A 20,838-nucleotide genomic window follows, 5' to 3' on the forward strand; every position below is an offset into this window, starting at 1 on the left:
TCGACCATATACAACAATTTAGCAAAGCGCAGATGACGAGAAATTAGTCTTTTAATCTGCCGGTTAGCCACGCCTACAATTATAGGGCTTTAGCGTCCCCAACAGGTGGATGACCTCAGCGGTAGACTAGGCTCATCGGTTTTACTATTCAGCCCATTGAGGGGGAATTGTTCAGAACGAGGAAAACGAGACGAAAAGAGCTGCAAAATGTCATTGTTTCAGTCTCTCTACTCCCAATATTTTTACAGGATATTCTTTTTATCCAAGTATTTTCCCCAATAGCTATATAAATGGCTTGAGAAGGACCAGTCAGCCCGTCGAGGGGGAACTATTCACAATGAGGAAAACGCGACGAAGAGAGCGGCAAAATGTCATTGTTTCTGTCTCTTTACTTCAATATTTTTACAGGATATTCTTTTTACCCAAGTACTTTCCCCAATTGCTAAATAAATGGCATGGTCATGACAAATAACTTGTGCTAAATGGAATATAAAATAATAAAAATCCATTTATTCAAGACGACATGGCAAAATTACTCCATAATGGTCAAAACAGTCGACTTTACCTTTACTGTCACACCTGCCGAACGATATTTTATGACACCCAAATCGGACATATGTCATTTCCCTTCCCCGGCTTCGGAGAATGTAAACAGACCAGAAGGAGTGACAGCTAGCCGACATGCTAACCCGAACCGAGGGATGTTTCAAAGTCTTCGAATTGGAAAATCACACATAACTAGCCTGGATTATTTGACATGACGACCGGTTGTCGAGTTTCTTTGCGGATCGGCAAACCGCCCAGCGGAGAGCAATTTACAGTTCGTTCCCTGGAGGAGTGTGGCTGGAATTGTTGTCTAGCTAACGTGCTAACAGCTAACTGCTAATCAGCGTGAGATAGCTTTTTACATGCCTATCAATGATCAAACGTAAGTAGTCCTTTATTTAAAGGAATTTTATAGTGTTTACTTTGTAATCACTGTATTCGTATTTGACATAATACAAAACAAGATGTTTACTCACTTCCTTGTAAGTCCAATGGTCCCACAGTAAATATCCACGGTGAATGGGAACCTTTTGAAACTCCAAAAAGGCGCATACGCCTCTCCCGCATACAGAATGATTTTTCTGCAGCCGTTTGGCTGGCGTGATGCAAAAAATAAAAGTATTAATCCGCAAAATCAGCTGAATCCTTCGTCCTCATACACAACAGTACACTGTAGCGTGAAGAGGACGTCTTCTACCGTACACGTCACAGCGCCCTCCTCCTCAATGCAGACCGAAGCCGGAAGTCACTCATTTTCCTGGCGCGGGATTCAAAAAACTAAATAAATATAGCGATCGCTTCCACACACATCCAAGCGGTCCATATCATTCAGGAGCATAAAATACCGCGTGTATTATGAAATAAACATGCTTTTTCGTGTCACAAGCACTTTAAGAATTACTTGAATTCTTGATTTATTGTCATAATAAACAAATACAGTACTTATGTACTGTATGTTGAATGTATATATTCGTCCGAGTTTTATTCATTTTTTTCTTAACGCATTGCCAAAATGTATATGATCGGGAAAAATTATTGGGAATGATTGGAATTGAATCGGGAGCAAAAAAAAAAAAAAAAGCAATCGGATCGGGAAATATCGAGATCGGCAGATACTCAAACTAAAACAATGGGGATCGGATCGGGAGCAAAAAAACATGATCGGAACAACGCTAATTACAATCAAACTACTCACGAATGAAATGCACTAAAAAGGCTATTTAGTTGTACATTAGACATTTGTATAGTAAAGATCTAATGGGGAACTAAAACGCTGATCAAAGCTTCGTTTTCAAAACGATTAAATTATTTCACGTCACGTCACAAAACAAACAAATAAAAAATCTGCTAAGCAATCAATCAATCTCCTCCTAGTCTCCCTTTCGTCCATTCTCTTGGTCTCCAGCAGGAGGCTCCGCCGTGCCCAATGTTCACTGCAGCAGTGACCGAGGAGGAGGAGACGGTTGCCAGCCCGAAGGATGTCATGATGGCGGAGCATACAGAGTTGGGAGTCCGGGAAAGGTGCATCATTATGCGGGGGAAGGAAGAGGACCTCGACACGCAGGTGCTTGGCCTTGTTGTCGTGCATGTCGTAAGGACGCTTGTCAGGAACGTTTTGATCCACTTGCCTGCAGCGAGAGGCAATTCTTTCCGAATGCTTTTCAGCGTTGAGTTGTTTCATGAATGCGTGCAGCTCAAGCTTGTATTTGATGGAATTTCAAAGGCACATTTTGAAATGTATGAAATGCAGGGCCTAGCTAGAGCAGTGGGGATGCCGGGGGTTCGAATCCGGGCTGCGTTATAGAGTGAAGTTGGGACTGTGTATGTACGTTTTTATTATGACCGGTGACGAAATCGGGCTGTAACCTGAATGTCTCGCCAGCTGTTGGGGTTCATTGAAGTCGATGTTTTTCCAGAGGTGTGAATGTGTATATGAATTTGATTTGAATAGTTGTTATGTCTTCGCGCGGGATCCTCGCATAAATGCACAGTTTGGACATCGCGAATTCACATACTGTATTAATGTAAAAAAATAATAATACTTAAATTTAAAAAATAACTGGTTAATTAAAAAAAAACGTCTTTTCTATTCATTTTTCTTTTTTTCCCCGGGAAACCAACCTGAGGAATCCACTTTGTTGTCCCCACATCAGCGCATTTTCAAGAATTTTTAAGGTATAAAATGTAGGGGTGTAACGGTACACAAAAATCTCGGTTCGGTACGTACCTCGGTTTTGAGGTCACGTTTCGGTTCATTTTCATTACAGTAAAAAAACAAAATGCAAAATATAAATGTGCTAGTTGTTTATTACACACTTTTGTGCTTTCAACAATAGGAACATTAGCCTATACAAAGCTAGAATTCTGCTCAAAAAGTAGCGGGTATTTAAAGATAATCCAACAACAATTTGCCTTTCAGACCCCGTGTATTGGTCAGCTTTCTTTCTGAAAGAAAGAAGAAAAAAAGAAGTCCTGTGCTAAAGAGAGAAGCAATCCCAATGACAAAGATTTTAACATGAATTTTAAAAATGAAATGCCTCAATGAAACATTTTTTTTTCTTATGAACGGTTTTCAAAAGCTTTATTGGTGGATTTTCTCAAGGTAAGCGCCACACAGAAATTAATAAATTTAATTGTGTAAGCAGGATCTGTGTATTATTCTGATTATTTAATTACAGGTGTTTTAGTTCAATTCAAGTTATTTTATTTAAATGGGCTATTATTCATTTTATTATGTGTTTATATTTTACAAATGTGATGTAGTATTCATTAATATTGTATATTTTATGTTGTATAACTTCAGTTCCTATGTGAATATTAGTTCCTACTTGTTTTGTTGTGGTAGGAGGGCTTTGTATTGAACACGGGGCCGTGTTGGTTATTATTATAGCAGAGAAGACAGCAGTAAATCAACAAAGACAAGTCACCTGTGCCCCGATCTACCACTCAAAAGACCTGATGGACTCAAAAAGTAGGTTACGATTGCATACTAGTTTGAAAATCGACCGGATCCACCGTATTATTACACGAGTGACTTCCGGCCCGATCCTAGCTAGTATTGACAAAGGAGGGCCGCGTCTCGCGTCAAATAATAAACTCTGCCGTTCTTTTCGCGTGCCTCACGTTCAGCCGCTTCTGGGACACATCTAACACGCGGCTGCACTGTGACTGGTGTGCATTGGCTGATTGATGCCCGCGTTTCACTGAGTTCTCGCGGCGTCCACGTTGTAGCACCGTTGACGTTTCTGGACTGTCCTACCTTGTTGGTCCTCATTATAGTAGAGTAGACAGAGTAAATATAATCTACACAAAGAAACTGTAACCCGATCGACTCACAGCCTCGGAAAGTAAGGGCTATATTACTTCAGAAACTCATTCGGTACGCGTCCGTTCCGAACCGACTACCACGTACCGAAACTGTTCAATACTATTACGTGTACCGTTACACCCTTAATAAAATGTGTTGTTTTCAATACATTTTCATTTATTCGCCTCTTTTTACCTCAAACATATCATTACTCAGTGGCACTTCCATTTAAAGCAGAGGAATCAAACATACGGCCCATGGGCCAGAAGTGGCCCACAAGGGGATGTAATCAGGCCCACGGGGTTGTTCTGCCTAACAGGAATGTTTCAGCTCATTTATACCAAGGATGTAGGTTTGCAAAGGGACGGTAGGGACATAGCACTACCAACTTTTCAGGATGCTCAAATTATCCCCACCAACGTTTAAGCAACCTTATTTGCATTATATAATGACTTCAGCAATGTAGGTATTTAGATTGTCTTCCTATATGTTGTAAGGATAGAATTGTTCCTACCATTATTAAATCTATTACAGTACTTTCAGTATGTTCACTTACACTGACCCTTTTCACTTGTTGAATGTGCCAGTCCATTTTTCCTCTGAAACGTACGTTTGATTGGCTGAGGACTTGAACACCCCCCCCCCCACACACACACACACACACACCCATTCACAGCCCGACAGAAATACAACATGCCGCCTCCCCTGCCCCCTTCAAAGACGAGGGCTATTACAAGTTTTTTTTTTTCCGCCAGCAGCAGCCACTGTAAGTAATGTAAAAAGACGTCAACGTTGTAGAGGTGGGGAACACTCCACTAATTTTGCTACTGCTCCAGTGCTTCAAGTCGATTTTACTCACTGAGATTTCTTGAAATAAGAAAAACAGCTAGCTGAAAATAATCTTAACAGACTTATTTTAAGCAAAAAGTTTGTATATTTAATCTTTAAAAAAAATGTTGTTTGTCAGAAATGTTCTTAATTCAAGAATATTGTTGAAAACATTATTTGAATGAATTTTTTTCTTGATTTAGGTGAAAGATGACCAACTTTTAGATGTTGGGCTCTATATGAAGAAATAGTAATATTTACTTAAAGTAAGTGGAAGAATCTGACGCATTAATCTGTTAACTAGCCTTTAACACTCAAAAAAAGATGGAGAAAATTATTTGACTAGATTAAAAAAAAATTCTGACTAAGACATTATAGATTTGCAATGTGAAAGTTAGTTTAGGTCAATACAGATTTATTTTGCATTAATCATTTAGCATTAGTGAGAAATGTAGCCCTGACCCCCATTCACCGAATATATTTGGTCTTATTAATGTCCCGTCCCCAACAAAAAGTGTACATGCAGGTTATGCTGTTACATCGTCCCTACCAATATTGAGACCAAAACTACGCCCATCATTTATACTGTATGTTCAGAGTCACATGGTTTTATTTTGACGTCGTCATTGGCGTCGTAAAACTAGAGATTTTGGATTCGTGTGATCAAGTGCTTGCACTACTGAACCTGGTTCACTTTTGTGTCCGCATTCACGTTCGTTCATTTGCCCCTTCCCAGACAAAACAGATTGGAAGTCCAGCTCCGTCAATGGCAGCCAATGAGTTAACAAGGAAGTGACCCCAAGGCAACATGGCTGATCTAGCCAAGATAAGGAAGCAAAACTTGCCAAGCAACACCTGACACGTTTCGTTTAAACGTTGTATTTTTTCTTCAATTTTTCTTTGTTTGGATCGATTATTTATCATCTAACATATCAGGGAAAATGCGACAGTAACAAAAAAAATACAATTTAGCAATCATTATGAGGTAGATATCCGTGACTTTTTCACAGACGCCATTTTTTTCATTGTGACGTAATTTGTTTAAAAGTTTAATATATGCGAGTGAATAACTTTTTTAAGTTGTTTTTTTTTTTAAACAAAATATTAGACCAGGGGTGTCCAAACTTTTTGCAAAGGGGGCCAGATTTGGTGCGGTAAAAATGTGGGGGGCGGACCTTGGCTGACGTCATTTACGTAGAACAATATATTCAAGCAAATTTTGGCAAGCCATTCTTTGTGTCACATTTGCTTTATTATTTTTTTTAAATGAATAATTTCAACAATCTCGCAACTAGCCTTTGTGGCGCACTCTTTTGACTCTTGGGCTCTTGCGAAATATTGCTGCTGTGAAGTTAAACTAGCTTCAAGTTGCTTCAGTTTCTCACTACGTATCTTCCCTGTAATCTTGTCGTACATGTCAGCGTGTCTTGTTTGGTAATATCCCCTCACACTGAACTCTTTTAAAACAGCGTCTGTCTCTTTGCAAATGAGGCAGACACAGTTGTTGCGCATTTCAGTGAAGAAATACTCCAATTTCCAATTATCCTTGAAGCATCGGCCGTCGCATAGTCAACTTTCTTGTTTTTGTTGATTGTCACCGTTTTAGAATATTGGGAGTAAAGGGTCACACAGGGTAATGTTCCTTAGAGTGCTTCTGCCTTTTAGTGGGTAAATGAGGTGCAGCATTTAGTGTGTAAGCTACTTCATATGGTGGTAGCAGTACCGCTGACCAATTTATTAAATCTGTGTGTGGGCCAGACGTTATTGATTTTATGACAGAGGCTGGGGGCCGGATGAAATTTGTCCACGTGCCGCATTTGGCCCCCGGCCCGGACTTTGGACATGCCTGTATTAGAGCAATTAAAACTAAAAATGACAGACATTTTGAATAATAAATATAATCACTGACCTTGTTTTCATGGCTGGGTTGAAACAAAAACGGTTGCGCGATGTCTGTAAACGGGGGTTTTCAGGCTAAAACGGGCAAATTAAAAATAGTTCTGAGTAATTTTTTGGGGGGGGGTTTTATATTTATGTATGTGTGTATCTCGTCTCCTGTTTGTCAAGGTGACAGTAGAAAATGCCAACAACTGATAGAAATTGATAGTCACCGTTTGTTGTTTATTGAAAACGTTTGTAAATAAACATGGTAAAAAAAAAAAAAAAATAGTTCTGGTGCTTAATGCGCCATGAATCTGCTACGGCAGCATACAGACATATTGTTCTATCAAACACAACAGTTGTTTTGGCTTAAAATGCAGCAGTTTCTTTTAAAGAGGAGTGCAAGAGCAGAAACTGGTTTTTTAGTCTTGTCTGTGTTTTCCTCCCCTCAGTACGGTGCAGTCGTCCTGTACCCTTGGCAGAGAAGCAGCCCCAAAAAAATGATGTTTTTCCCTCTTCCATGTTTCACGGTTGGGATGGTGTTCTTGGGGTTGTACTCATCCCTCTTTTTCCTCCAAACACGACGAGCCGAGTTTAGACCAAAAAGTTCAATTTTGGTCTTATCCGACCACATGACCTTCTCCCATTGCTCCTCTGGATCATCCAGATGGTCAATGGCAAACTTCAGAAGTGTCTGGACATGCACTGGCTTCAGCAGCGGGACCTTGCGTGTGCTGTAGGATTTTAATCCATGATGGCGTAATGTGTTTCCGATGGTTTTCTTCGAGACTGTGGTTCCAGCTATCTTCAGGTCATTACCAGGTCCTGCCGTGTAGTTCTGGGCTAATCCCTCACCTTCCTCATGATCAGTGATGCCCCACGAGGTGAGATCTTGCATGGAGCCCCAGAACGAGGCAGATTGACCATCAACTAGAACTTATTCCATTTTCTAATAATCGCTCCAACAGTTGTTACCTTCTCACCAAGCTGCTTGCTTATTTTCCTGTAGCCCATCCCAGCCTTGTGCAGGTCTATTATTTTATCCCTGATGTCCTTACACAGCTCTTTGATCTTGGCCATTGTGGAGAGGTTGGAGTTTGTTTGTTTGAGCATGTGAACAGGTGTCTTTTATATAGGTAACAAGTTCAAACAGGTGCAGTTACTTCCGGTAATGAGTGGAGAACCGTAGGGGTTTTTAAAAAAGAACTGATAGCCGAAATATTTACTAGTTGGTAATGTATCAAATACTTATTTCATGCAGTTAAATACAAATTTATTATTTAAAAATTATACAATGTGATTTTCTGGATTTTTGTATTAGATTCCGTCCCTCACAGTTGAAGAGAACTTATGATACAAATTACAGACCTCTACATGGCTTGCAAGTGGGAAAACCAGAAAAATCAGCAGTTTATCAAATACTTGTTCTCCCCACTGTACTTCCAAAATTTTAACAATTATAAAAAAGAATCTATTTCTTATCTATTTTAACAACATGGGTGGGACATACAGTAGTATATTGCTGTCAGTGACAGCCAATGAGTTTAGAAGGCTGACTGGGACTTGCTTGAGGGTACTCTTAAGGTATGTATATGTGAGAACACTCAACCTGTTCTGCCACTTTGCGAGCATGCACTAAATACGCGACTGCTGTTGTAGTTTTGGTTCCCAGCGTGTCACATTCAATCGCTCCATCTCCATCCTGTGCACGTTTTCTCTTCACCGTCATCTTCTCGAAATGTGAGTTTTTCCTCCTCTTATCGTGAAGTTGTGATCTCTCAACGCAGCCAGATGGATTTATGCTGCCTCGGTTGTGATTTAGACGGATCAGGAGATGTAGGTCGGAGTGGCAGAAGTGAAAGGTAGCAGATTATTATTATGCAACAACACTAGCATCATGTGCTCTAATCTGCCTGCTGGTAAATGTTGAATTCGTGTCGCGGAAAAGATTTTTGTTTTTGTTTGGTTTTGACTCTGCGTAATTGTAATTCGGAAACTATGGGAATGTTGCCATGTGAGTTGGTGTTGTTCACTTTGAGGTGAAAGGGCAAAAGACCCTGTTTGGGTCACATTCTTGAAACTGAGTTACATTGCATGGAATTGTGTCTTGAGCACTGGTGATTTTCCGGCTGATTTTGTTTTGCATGAATTGGCATTAGAAGTAAGTTCTTACCAAATTTTTTGGACTATAAGGCACTTGAAACCTGTAAGATGCATGTCAAAGTAAAAATATGCTGAAACCATTTACATTGACGGCCGCTGTTTGCAGATGCACGAGAAAATGAAGGGCGACATGGAGGCGTCGCTGGCACCCACGCTTGGAGACCCGGCCATCCAATGTCGGGACGTGTGCCGTTCGTATGGAAAACTTAAAGTTCTGAACAACCTCAACCTCACTGTGCCACAGGGGCAAATGTAAGTAACAGCTCAACTTGAATTAATGTCATTCTGTGTGTAAATATTATTTGAAAACAAGGGTAAAACGACTCTAGGATATATGTACAGTATATTCATACTGGCTGTATGATTTTGGCTGTGAGATTCTGATGGGTTCATATTTAATTAGGGCTGAAACAATTGAGCGACCTAATGACAACTAATTATTCCCGCAAGTAGGTGATACAGGGCAACGGTTATGTAATCATTTTCTTCTATCTCTCTGTTTGTATGTATGTTAGTTTTCAAGATAACTCAAGAAATAATAAAGGGATTATCATCAAATTTGTGGGATATTGTTGTAAACAGAAACATAAAGTGATTACATTTTGGGGTAATAAGTACTGGTGCACGATAATTATTGGTCTGATAATTATCGGTCCGATAATAGGGATTATGACGTCATCCCGATAATTCCAATAACATTTATAATAGGACCGATAATATGTACTGTTCTGGCTTTACAGGTTACACACTTGTATGGGAAACCAGTAGAGCATTTGCGGGGCATTGCTCCCACCTGCTGGTCAGAATAATTCACTGCATCTATTTTTTGTTGCAGTAGTTTGGTTCAATCACTTACACATTGCGGTGTCCAGCGGTAGCATTGACAGTCGTGAATGCTTTCTGTTACGTTTCCGCCTCGGAAATATATGTAAGTATTTTATGTTTACTATAACTTATGGATGTGCAATATATGTTTACTTCTGTGGTGAAGGGTCATATGTACAGAACTTCATAAGTTGTGTTATAGAAGCCAGCCAATGCTTTAGTAGCTCAAGCTAGTGTGCAATGCTATACATATATCAGTTGTGTATATAAGTGTATTTTGCAGTTTGTTGTATATTGAGTATTGAATATGTGTATTTTTCTGTTGTACTTTCACAATATTAAGACGAGTGTCTTCCCATAAAAGCAAGAAAAAACCAAGCCTTGTGGTTTATGGAAGTGCATTCATTCCTAGCTGGCTGTCGGGCAGTGCAGAAGTGAAACGCACTGTTTTGTTCATGTCATTATAAAAAATCTGGTGAGATCAAAGGCAAATCTATGTTGAATCCACCTCTAGTTTTTTTTTTTTTTTTTTAACCTCCAGGTGTTCAAAAACTCAGGTTATACATTACAAAATATATATTTATTATCGGTTATCGATATCGGTATCGGCTTTGAGGAGCAGGAAGTTATCGATATCGGTATCGGTTTCAAAAAATGGATATCACGCACCCCTAGTAATAAGGTCAAAGAACACTGAAACAAATAGAATTTGTGTTCAAGGAAAGTCAAGAAGGACAAATGGGATTATTATCAAACTTGCAAGAGATGTTTATACTAGAAACTGCAATTTCTGGAGAAATTACAATGGAGCTTCACTGTGGTACATACAGATCTATCTATTCCTGTTGATTTGAGGACATTTTGGGGACAAGTCCTGTTGATATCAGGTCACTTCCTGTTGATTTGGGGACATTTTGGGGACACGTCCTGTTGATATCAGGTTACTTTCTGTTGATTTTTGGACATTTCAGGGACATGTTCTGTTGCATGGCTGCCAATAGCACCGACTTACTTGGGCGCCAGTTGAATATCAGTGTGCTGTAATGGTAAATGCTTGGTCAAAAATCACAACCACTCAGGTTTTTCTGTCATTGTAAATGAATGGGAAATTCGGACGTAGAATGGCATGGACGTGCATGGCTGTTAACCCAAGCCAGATTTTGAAGCTGGGTCAATGACCGAACAATGCTTAAGCAAGTGAGCTACATGGTTTGCCTTACTAACCAGCACACTCTTGGAGGCATCAGGTGTGAGGCTAGGGCTAAGGTGCACAGAGCAGTTTCAAGATCGCACTGCAACACTTGGCAACTTTTCAGTTATGGTAGATTTTTGCGATGCCGGTGGACAAAAGCGGTCGTGTTCGGCCATAAGGAAGACTGCGTTTCCCATGAGGACCAGCGCTGCGTTTCTCATGAGGACCAGAGCACACCCGCACTGTGTCGTAAAATCAGAAATTGATCCAAAATCAATCTCCCGGTCGCCTGCAGATGGATTAAACAACATTTATGTTTCAAGCGGCTGCGCGAAGGATGAATAGTAATAAATTAATTAATCTAGTTGTGGCTAAACAATAGCACATGACTGTTAGCAACTGTGTGGCCTAGTGTGGTTAACCCCCCCATCGTCACACCAGCGAGTGAAAGCCGGGCCAATGTTTATTCTGTATATCCTGGAAGCCTCCCTTTTTTCCTCCTCAGACAAAACTTTTTGTCTCTTTTGTTGCTCTGCCACCCTCCTCAAAGTTAATTAGTGCTGGTGAAAGCGATACAGACCCCCTCAAGATATAAAAGAGGTGTCATTCAACTACACTCAAAAAAATGAATCAGGCAGGTTGTAAAGTTTACTAAAAGACAGTGTGCATTTTCAGCAAGAAACCATCATGTTTCCAAGGTGAGCATGATTGAATCATGCAATCTCTACATCAACATGAACAGTGAATGAGGAGCTTGATTAGATATTGTTGATGCAACATAATGTTAATGTGTCTTTCCAACTAATTGCAGTAGTCTCGTGATTTCTCGCGAGATTTAAAAGTAGGATTGCCAACTCCCTGAAAAAGTAAGGGACACCTCATTGGTACCGTCACCATTGAATTATTATTTTGTATGTGAAAAGAGATATTTTGTTTGATGGGACTTTGAACGGCCAAGACTCAGCTAGTAAAATTCCTCAACTTTATTTTTATTTCTTTCTTTCATAATCTTATTATCCACATTTTTTCGGCGCAGTGGAGACTCCAAACCGTTTGACCGACCGGCACCGTTTAAATTTGCCTGGCTCTGCCAGACTGTTCTCCCTGTATTTTTCAAACACTGAGAGAAATAGTCTGGGAACCATCCTATTAGCGGCCTCTCGAGCAGGTACAAAATCAATCGACAAATCAGATTCGTTTATTTGCGTGACGTGTTCTTAACGAGCAATGTCCCTCTTGCGCGTCGGAAGTCGTCTCCACAACAAAGGTGAACAGGAGAGCCGAGAATATGTTCCAATCCACGGTAAAATCAGTTTTAAATTACCAAAAACACATCGTTACGTTAAAATTAGGGCTGTCAAAAGATTAAAATTTTTAATCGAGTTAATCACAGCTTAGAAATTAATTCGTCGTAATTAATCACAATTCAAACCATATGTAAAATATGCCACATTTTTCTGTAAATTATTGTTGGAATGGAAAGATAAGACAAGACGGATATATACATTCAACATACTGTACATTGGTACTGTATTTGTTTATTATAACAATAAATCCACAAGATTGCATTTTAACATTATTAACATTCTTTCTGTGAAAGCGATCCATGGATAGATTCTTAAAGGATAAATGTAAGTTTGTATATTGTGACTAAATATTGCGATCTAGTGTATGTGTTGAGCTTTCAGTAAATGACAATGAAGTGACAAAACTGTTTTGCCCAAATTCATGATGGGAAGTGGGTAACCATGACTGTGTGTGGCGGCTGCAAATAATATATCTTCTCTGTGTTGTGTACAATATAGGGTGTTAAGAAAAAGATCAACTCCTGTCATTCTTCCCCACGTTGCTCGCCTCAATAGTTATAATTGTTGTGGAAGAGATGTCAAAGCTTTATGCAATTAAAAGCACAGTCCAAATGAATGCCTGTATCCACTCCACTCACCTGTCACTGCCTCTTAGCTCTGTATATACGTAGAACTTCGCCATTGTAGTCTGTTTGCGGCAATGCGTGAGTGGGTCGTTCTGTGCATGCGTAAAATATATTAACGTGATTAAATAAAAAGATTAATTACTGCCCATTAACACGATAAATTTGACAGCCCTAGTTGTGCCTTATGTTGGCTCAACATGTTGCTTTATGTTAAAAGAACACAATTGCTAAATGCTTAAGGAAAGCAATATTATCAGGTGCAAATTCTTTCCATATTTTTTTTAATGTCAGTTCAACACCCCATTTTTTTTTTTTAGTGTAGCACAACTTACATTTTATGTTACAATAGCTTATTTTTTAAAGTTGTACTCAGAAATGTTTGCCAAAAAACTAGCACAACTGCACAATCAAAATGACAAAATTTGAGTTGAACTTACTTGAAATCTTAAGTTACCACAACTTTTTGGAAGTTTTATTTTTTACAGTGCACAGTATTTGATCCATTAATTTCACTTTCCGGAATGTTCGACGTTGTTGGACTCGCCAAAAACCTTCCTTAGGCGCACCCCAGTTTTGTTTTTGTGGCGTTGAACGTCAATAAAAAGGATTGACGTGAGCTGCGACATCACTTGCCCTTGCTACATTCCTCTTGTGAAAGATGTGATTGGCCTTAATGCAAAACCATGCCAGTGGAAATGCTTTAGAAACGAGTCTTAACTCATTGGCTACCAGTGACGACGATAGACGTTGGATGTCTATCCAATGACAAACTAATTTAAAATTTGCTACAGATAAAAAGAGCCACATGACTGTTCGTCTATCACTGAAAGAGTTAAAGAATGAGAAGTATTAAAAAAAAAGCTACCACCGCATGCTAGGGCAAGCATGCATGATGTTGGCAACATCATGTTGCACTTGGAATGCAGTCAGAAGAAAACAAGTGGCGACGATAGACATCCAATTGGATGTAATGACAAAGTAATTTAAATTCACCGCAGGATAAAAAGAGCCACATGATTGGACGTCTATCACTGAAAGAATAAAAGAATGAGAGGTATTCCAAAAAAAAACCTACCACTGCATGCTAGGGCAAGCATGCATGATGACTCAGAAGAAAACAAGTGGCATGTGATCTCTTGTTGTTTTTCCAGGTGATGAGGGCGTGGAGGAGTTCCTCGAAAAGAATAAATGACAACAAAGTGTTTAGTCTCGGAGGGTATAAACATATATTCATCATAAGTAGGATTTAAAGAAAATACTATAATTTTTGCACCATAAGGCGCACTTGATTATAAGCCGCCACCCACCAAATATGGTACAAAAACAGCATTTGTTAGATAGGCTGCACTAGACTATAAGCCGCCCCTGTCCTCAATGTATTATAGGATATTTACACCAAAAGATATTAATTGGTAACACATTATTTGACAGTGGCATCACACGACTGTTATGTGACCAAATGAACCACCATGAACCTTTGAACCAATTGGCTGCAAAGCGTCATTGCTTCAAGAAGCTTCCTTTAGCCATCACTGCTCCCTTAGGGGAGACAGTCAACCTCTGCTGCCACCTGCTGTCAACACTGTTGTTGTCCAACATGCCTCCTTGCATGCATTGCAGCGCCACAGATGTAAATAACAATCAAAATTAATGTTCTGTGCTATTTTTTTCTTCAGTTACTGTTCCAGTTGTTTCATTAATTGCTAGTTATGGTAGTCGGTAACATTTTAATTGACAGTGGCGCCATAAGACTGTCATTAGACAATCATATTTATGACATGACACTGTCATGAGAACAGATGTCATTTAGTGTTATTTGGAATCATTCCTACTAGATTAACAGCAAATAAACACTGAATAAATAGTCCTACTGCGGATATATACTATCTATTGATTGATTGATAGTGAATTTGACATCATCCCACTCCTACCCTCTAAATTACTGCAGCTGAGGTGACACAGGTATACCACACAGTAAAACGTTGCCAGCCAGAGCTACAATAGTGCTGACTGTGGACACAGGCTCAATCAGAAGATTTTTATGTGATTCCAAAATGGTGAAGAAAATGACTTTGGGGAGAACAAAGCAAGAGGCACTGTTGAAACAAGTCCTGGGTCCAAAGGCAGCGGATGATGTGCTCAAGATCTTAACGTCACCCATCCCATTCTCCATACAGACTGATGCCTCGAATAAATTGAGCAGGAAGATGCTTCCCCTTGCTGTCCAGTACTTCAGTCCAGAGTCTGGGCTCACCAACAAAATGCTGGACTTCATAGATAATGCAGACTAGTCAGCTGCTGGAATTGTAGCTCTCCTGGAACATTCCCTTAAGAAATTTGGCTTGTCAATGGATCACGTGACCGGATTCAGTGCCGACAACACAAATGTTAATTACGATATTCACAACTTCGTTTTCACTAACCTGGAGAAAAACAACAACAACAATCTGCTGCAAGGAAACTGACATGCCCACATAGTGCACAATACAGTTTTCTCATCTAAAAATAGATACATTTCTATGCATTTTAAGAGTTTTGGGAATGCCCCTTTTTTTCGCCCGTAAGACGCGAGGGGGCGTCCCTTATTTCCATTTCTGAAAGGTGGCAACCCTACTAGCGAACCTAAGTAATCTTTTATCTAAAATGCTCCTAAATCGTCAAAATCTTGACTTAAATCTATGTTTAAATGATGAAACAGTTTTAAAACTTACACATGTCAAAAGTAGACAGAAGGGAACTAATGCAATTACGGGAGCAATTTTAACAACTTTAAAGATTGATTCAGAACATTAAATGACTTTCACACATAGCAAAGGTTACTATCTAGTTATCGCAATATCCGCAATACCCCAGTGTCTAGGTAAGTTTAGGGTAAAGAATTGGGCTTGGGCCAATTGTCCCAAAAACCCTTTAAACTTCGCATTGTGTGACCCGTTTTTTTTTTAAATTATCACCAGTTACTTTGCCAGGTAACTAATTACTTTTACATTCAGGTAACTGAGTTACTAACACAATTACTTTTTGGGAGAAGTAATTTTTAACTGTAATTAATTACTTTTTTAAAGTAAGATTAACAACACTGTCTACGAGGTTTTAAAACATGACCCATTCATCAAAAAAACCTTTTTTTTTTTCCTGTCATATCACATAACATACATAAAAAAGGCAGTATTTTAGTGTTTTAGTCATAGCATGACCTATAACTGTTGTAACTGTAATTCAAGTCATGTATGGAGTTTCTCCAGTTTAATAAACATCGAGGTCCAAAATATATAACTGTGGCTCTTTTCTGGCTTTGAATAATTGTCTAAATCGACATAACTCGTAACTAATGTGTGTGTGTGTGTTTGTGTGCGCTCCCACGGCCAGGGGATGCAATTTTTGATTGGGGTAACTACATTGGCAAGACACCGGTGGGGGCTCTGTTGTACAATTAGCGTCTTTAGTGGGGTAAATTGAAACTCCGCTCACCACCTCTCTCCGGCGTTTGATGGTCCACATTTTCAATCCTGGTTCTTGCTCAGTAGTTGTTGTCGCTTTTGAAAGCTTAGGTTTGAAAAAATTACATATATCCATCTTGCCTCTTCGGTCCGCAGGTGCTTTTGGCTAAGCAAAGCAAATGACCGTCTAAGGTGCTAGTCACATGATCTGTTCAAAAATGTTTTGACCCATTATAAAAATATCTTTTTTTGTTCATTTATTTCATTTTTGTTGTTTGTTTTAGAGAGAGATTAAATACAGCAAATGTCAAAATAAGATTTATGGCCCTAAGCCCCGCCCCTTTTGAATGATTTATTGCCCTTAAGCCCCGCCCCTTTATGCACCTGTCAAAGGATAATGATCTTTAAGCCCCGCCCCTTGTTATTGATATGGAGGTATTTTTGCCCCGAGGTTAGTTCCGGAGGAAGTGTTACGGAATGTTTGGAATGTCCGGAAGTGTTTGAAGTGAAAATATTCCTTTGAAGTTTCGTAAGAAGACAATGGTTAGTATTGTTATGGTGTTTGGGGGGTGTTTCCAGCCTAGGGCAGTTCCGGAGGAAGTGTGGTGGGGTTACAGGTGGGTTATTCGGAATGTTCGGAAGTGTTTGAAGTGAAAATGTAGCTTTGAAGTTTTGGAGAAGAAAGGTTAGGGTGGGTTAGGTCAGGGGTGAGTATGACCGGTTTTCAAGACATGTCTAGGCAGTTTCCCAACCGGAACCCACGACCATTGTGGGTGTGTCGCAAATAGGTTAGTTTTGAAGCCATGCTAAACGGTCATTTTGCAGGCTAGCTTACCTTAGCAGAGCGCCTCGTGTCATTCTCCTGCTTTTTGAGTGTTTTCTTAGCTCAGGTAGTTGTTGTTGGGCTAAAAGATTGTAAAAGTTTGTGTGAGCGCCATTTCAAGCATTTTTTAAATCTACAGTGTTTTTAAAAGTTACCCAAACAAAGTCATCACTTCTACTTCAAAGTACAACGTTTTTCAAGAATGGAGTTTGCTTGAACAATTCAACGCTGGTGAAACTACAACTTTTCTGATATAACTTCAGGTGAGTTTAATTTTCTCAAGAGTTTTTGATAGTTAGCATGCATAGTGTATCCATTTAATAGTTAAATAGGGACCTGGCAGCTTTTGATAGTTAGCATGTACAACGTATTTAAGAGCATACAAATAATAGTTAAATAGATGCCTGACGGTTTTTGATAGTTAGCATGTACTATGTATTTAAAAGCATACAAATAATAGTTAACAAGTAGCCTACCAGCATTGTTGTTTTTTGAAGAGAGAGTCTTTTTTAGGTGTTACATCCTCGCGATCCCATGTGGAACTGATTTGAAACATGTCTCACTACCTGTTGTGAATCTCCGCCCCTTCTACCTGAACCAGCCTATAGCGTTTGGGGTGGGCGTGGAAAAGGCGTTGACTATTGTTATAGTGGGGTGTTTCCCTCCGAGGGTGGTTTCGGAGGAAGTGTCGGGGGGTTGTGGGTGTGGTGCGAATTGGCTAGTTTTCAAGCAATGCTAAACGGTCATCTTTTTGTTAGCTTACCATTAAAAAAATTGTAAAATACACCTTTTGTTAACTAGGGGTCATGACAGATGATTTACGACTTTGAACCCTTTGACCCTGCCCCCTTGACCGCAGGCCTTTGATCTATGTTTTGATTGATGTAAAATGGGGGTTAATTATTGGGTTTGCGGTCATGGGTATGACTTAATGTTTTGTAATTAGAGGGTTATTGTGGTTTTGAATGATCTAATTGGGGAGTTAATTAAAGGGTTTTTGATGGGTCTATATTGGGGAGTTAATTAAAGGGTTTCGTGTGGTTTTGATTGATCTAATTTGGGATTGAGTTAATTCAATTGTGCTGGGTGGTTTTGATTGATCTAATCTGGATTGATTTAATTAAAGGGTTTTGTGTGGTATTTGATGGATCTATTTTGGATAGAGTTCATTAAAGGGTTTTGTGTGGTTTTGATGGATCTAATTGGGGAGTTAATTAAAGGGGTTTTGTGCGGTTTGGATGGATCTAATTTGGGGAGTTAAAGTTTTTGTGATCATGGGTGTGTCTCAATTGGGTGTATATCCATACATGTCCAAACGAGGCGTTGTCACGGATGTTGGGACATGTGCGGTCATGCCCCTCTAGAAAAGGGAGGGGTGGCGTGTTTAGCGCATTCGTGCTCTGGGGTTTTGGAACATGTACGGACATGTCCCCCTAGAAAAACGTAATTGGGGTTGGGGGAGTGTTTAGCGCATGCGTTCACACGGATGTATGGGACACGAATGTACATGTTCAATCGAAGAATCGGAAGTAGTAGAGCGTAGCTCGCGCGGAGGGTGTGGTCTGTGTGTAGGCTAGTTTTGTAGCAATGCTAAGTTAGTATTTTTCGAAAGTCTACCGTAACTTGCGGCGAATCTTTTACCTTCTGGATGAAGTCTCCTCCGTCAGGTTTGTGGTTCTATAATAAGTTTCAAAAAGTCTTGCTCGAATTCATTTTCAAGCATTTGTGAAACTACAGTTTTTATATCCAAGTAACTTCATTATTCCAAAGACAGCGTCTTTCAAGTATGAAGTCAGCTTGGACATTTCACCACAGATACTACAGAGGCAGCGCATCGACTTAAAACCCAGACAGCTTATTGCTGCAACTATAGGTTGATGATAATGTATACATATATACACTTAGGCAAATAACTATGTATTTAAACCGGGTTTAATTCATTCTATTCCGCAAAGTTAGCATGCTCTCTATATCTTTAAAAGTAACCAAATAACAGTTGGTGACATACCAGTTTTGTTGCTGAAGAGTCTTTTCTCCCCAACTTCTTCCTTGCGATTCCGAGGGCCGACCCATTCGAAACGTGTCAATACTCGGCGCGAATCTCCGCCCCTCATCCATAGCATGGAAGCATAGTGTTCTGGTTATTGTGCAGTAGACCTAACATACAGTTTCAGAGATTTACACTGGTGAATGGTCAGAACTTTACATTCGAGTTTTCTTAACAGACTGTAATATATTTGATCCAAATAAATACCAAATGCTCTAAAATACTATATATAGTGTTCTTATTCTTCAATCAGTTAATATAAACATCTTTGATGTGAAAGATGTTATAGAATGTATAAGGTAATAACATGTAGAACATGAAAAGCATAACATAAAATGTTGAATAAGAACGAGTACTGCGTCCGAAGTGTTATGTTGAGATTATGTTAATGTTCATACTTGTAATTCTTGGGGTTCGAGGATTTACCTCCCGACTACAAAACACATGGTCTCTAAACTCGGTATATTTAGACATTTATGGCAATGTAACTATTTCGTTGTTAGTACGTTTCTAAAGAGTTGAGTAAGCGAGATGACTAAAGTTATACACTACATGAGATACTAATTCATTTACTTTTTGGGAGAAGTAATTTGTAACTTTAATTCATTACTTTTTAAAACTAAGATGAACAACAGTGGTTACAAGTTAACTTTTGTGTTTAAGAATGACAACTGCCTTCTTGATATTACAATGAGAAAACAGTAGGACGATGTACAACTCAGTTTCATTACAAACGTATTAGTTCAAGAGTGTTCCATTTAAAAGATCCCCATCATCTTTAATGTGAAAGCTCATTTACTTTTTGGGAGAAGTAATTTATAACTGTAAGCCATTACTTTTTTTAAGTAAGATTAGCAACACTGGTTACAAGTTAACTTTTGTGTTTAGAATGACAACTGTCTTCTTACTATTAAAATGAGCAAACAGTAGGATGGTTTACATCTCAGTTTCATTACAAACGTATTAGTTTAAGGGTGTTCCATTTAAAAGACCGCCTACCATAAGAAAAACAAATGGAAACTAATATTCACTTTGAAACTAAAATTACATGACATAAAATGTTGAATATAAAAGAATGCAGCATCTGAAGCGTTATATGAATGGACTCTGTTGATACTTGTAGTTCAGGGGGTTGGACTATTTAAACATTTATATTAATGTAATTATGTCCTTGTTAGTATGTTTTTAAAGAGTTTCGTAAGCGAGATGAATAACTTTATACACACCATGAGTTACTACCTCATATACCTTTTTTATGGGGCAGAAGCGATTTTTAACTGTATCTCATTACTTTTTAATGTAAGATGAACAACAGTGGTTAGAAGTTAACTTTTGTGTTTATGAACAACAACTGCCGTCTTACTATGACAATGAGCAAACAGTAGGACAGTGACCATCTCAGTTTCTTTACAAATGTATTAGTTCAAGAGTGTTCCATTTAATAGACCCCTACCATAACATAAAAATAGGAACTAATATTCCCAGAGACACTAAGATTACACAACATAAAATATTGAACATAAAAGAATGCTACGTTTGAAGTATTATATATAGTGATATTGTTAATGCTTGTAATTCAGGGTTTTCAGTACAAATCTTGTAGAAAATAAGTGAAATGGTCTGCCATTGTTTCAAGGAAATTTTACTCGGATTTCTTGGAATAGAAAAAAAAAAGTAGTTGGATATAAGCTTAAACTTATTTTGAATATTAATTGAGTACTTTAATATTATTATAAAATAAATAATATTATTTCAAGAATAGATATTGTTCAAAACATTATTTGAAAGCACATTTTGCTTGGTTGAGACGAAGACTTTATGCTAGGGAGAAGCAGATCCAAAGAGCCTCTTGT

The 20,838-nt window shown here is 38.8% G+C and overlaps 1 protein-coding gene across 2 annotated transcripts in view; it reads left to right on the forward strand.

The window, feature by feature from the left end:
• Positions 1 to 1,863: 1,863 nt before the first annotated feature.
• Positions 1,864 to 20,838, forward strand: part of abch1 (ATP-binding cassette, sub-family H, member 1) — a 78,427-nt gene continuing 59,452 nt past the window's right edge. Inside the window, exons 1-2 of one of the 2 annotated variants that reach the window (XM_057848612.1) lie at positions 1,864 to 2,110; positions 8,832 to 8,977. In XM_057848612.1, coding sequence (XP_057704595.1) covers positions 1,973 to 2,110; positions 8,832 to 8,977 — 284 coding nt within the window. In that variant the 5' untranslated portion in view covers positions 1,864 to 1,972. Of the gene's footprint in view, positions 2,111 to 8,243; positions 8,303 to 8,831; positions 8,978 to 20,838 lie in introns of those variants that run through there. The other variant, XM_057848614.1, reaches the window with a different exon arrangement.

The sequence above is a fragment of the Corythoichthys intestinalis genome, chromosome 10 (assembly GCF_030265065.1).
Source record: "Corythoichthys intestinalis isolate RoL2023-P3 chromosome 10, ASM3026506v1, whole genome shotgun sequence".
NCBI classification, from domain to species: Eukaryota; Metazoa; Chordata; class Actinopteri; order Syngnathiformes; family Syngnathidae; genus Corythoichthys; species Corythoichthys intestinalis.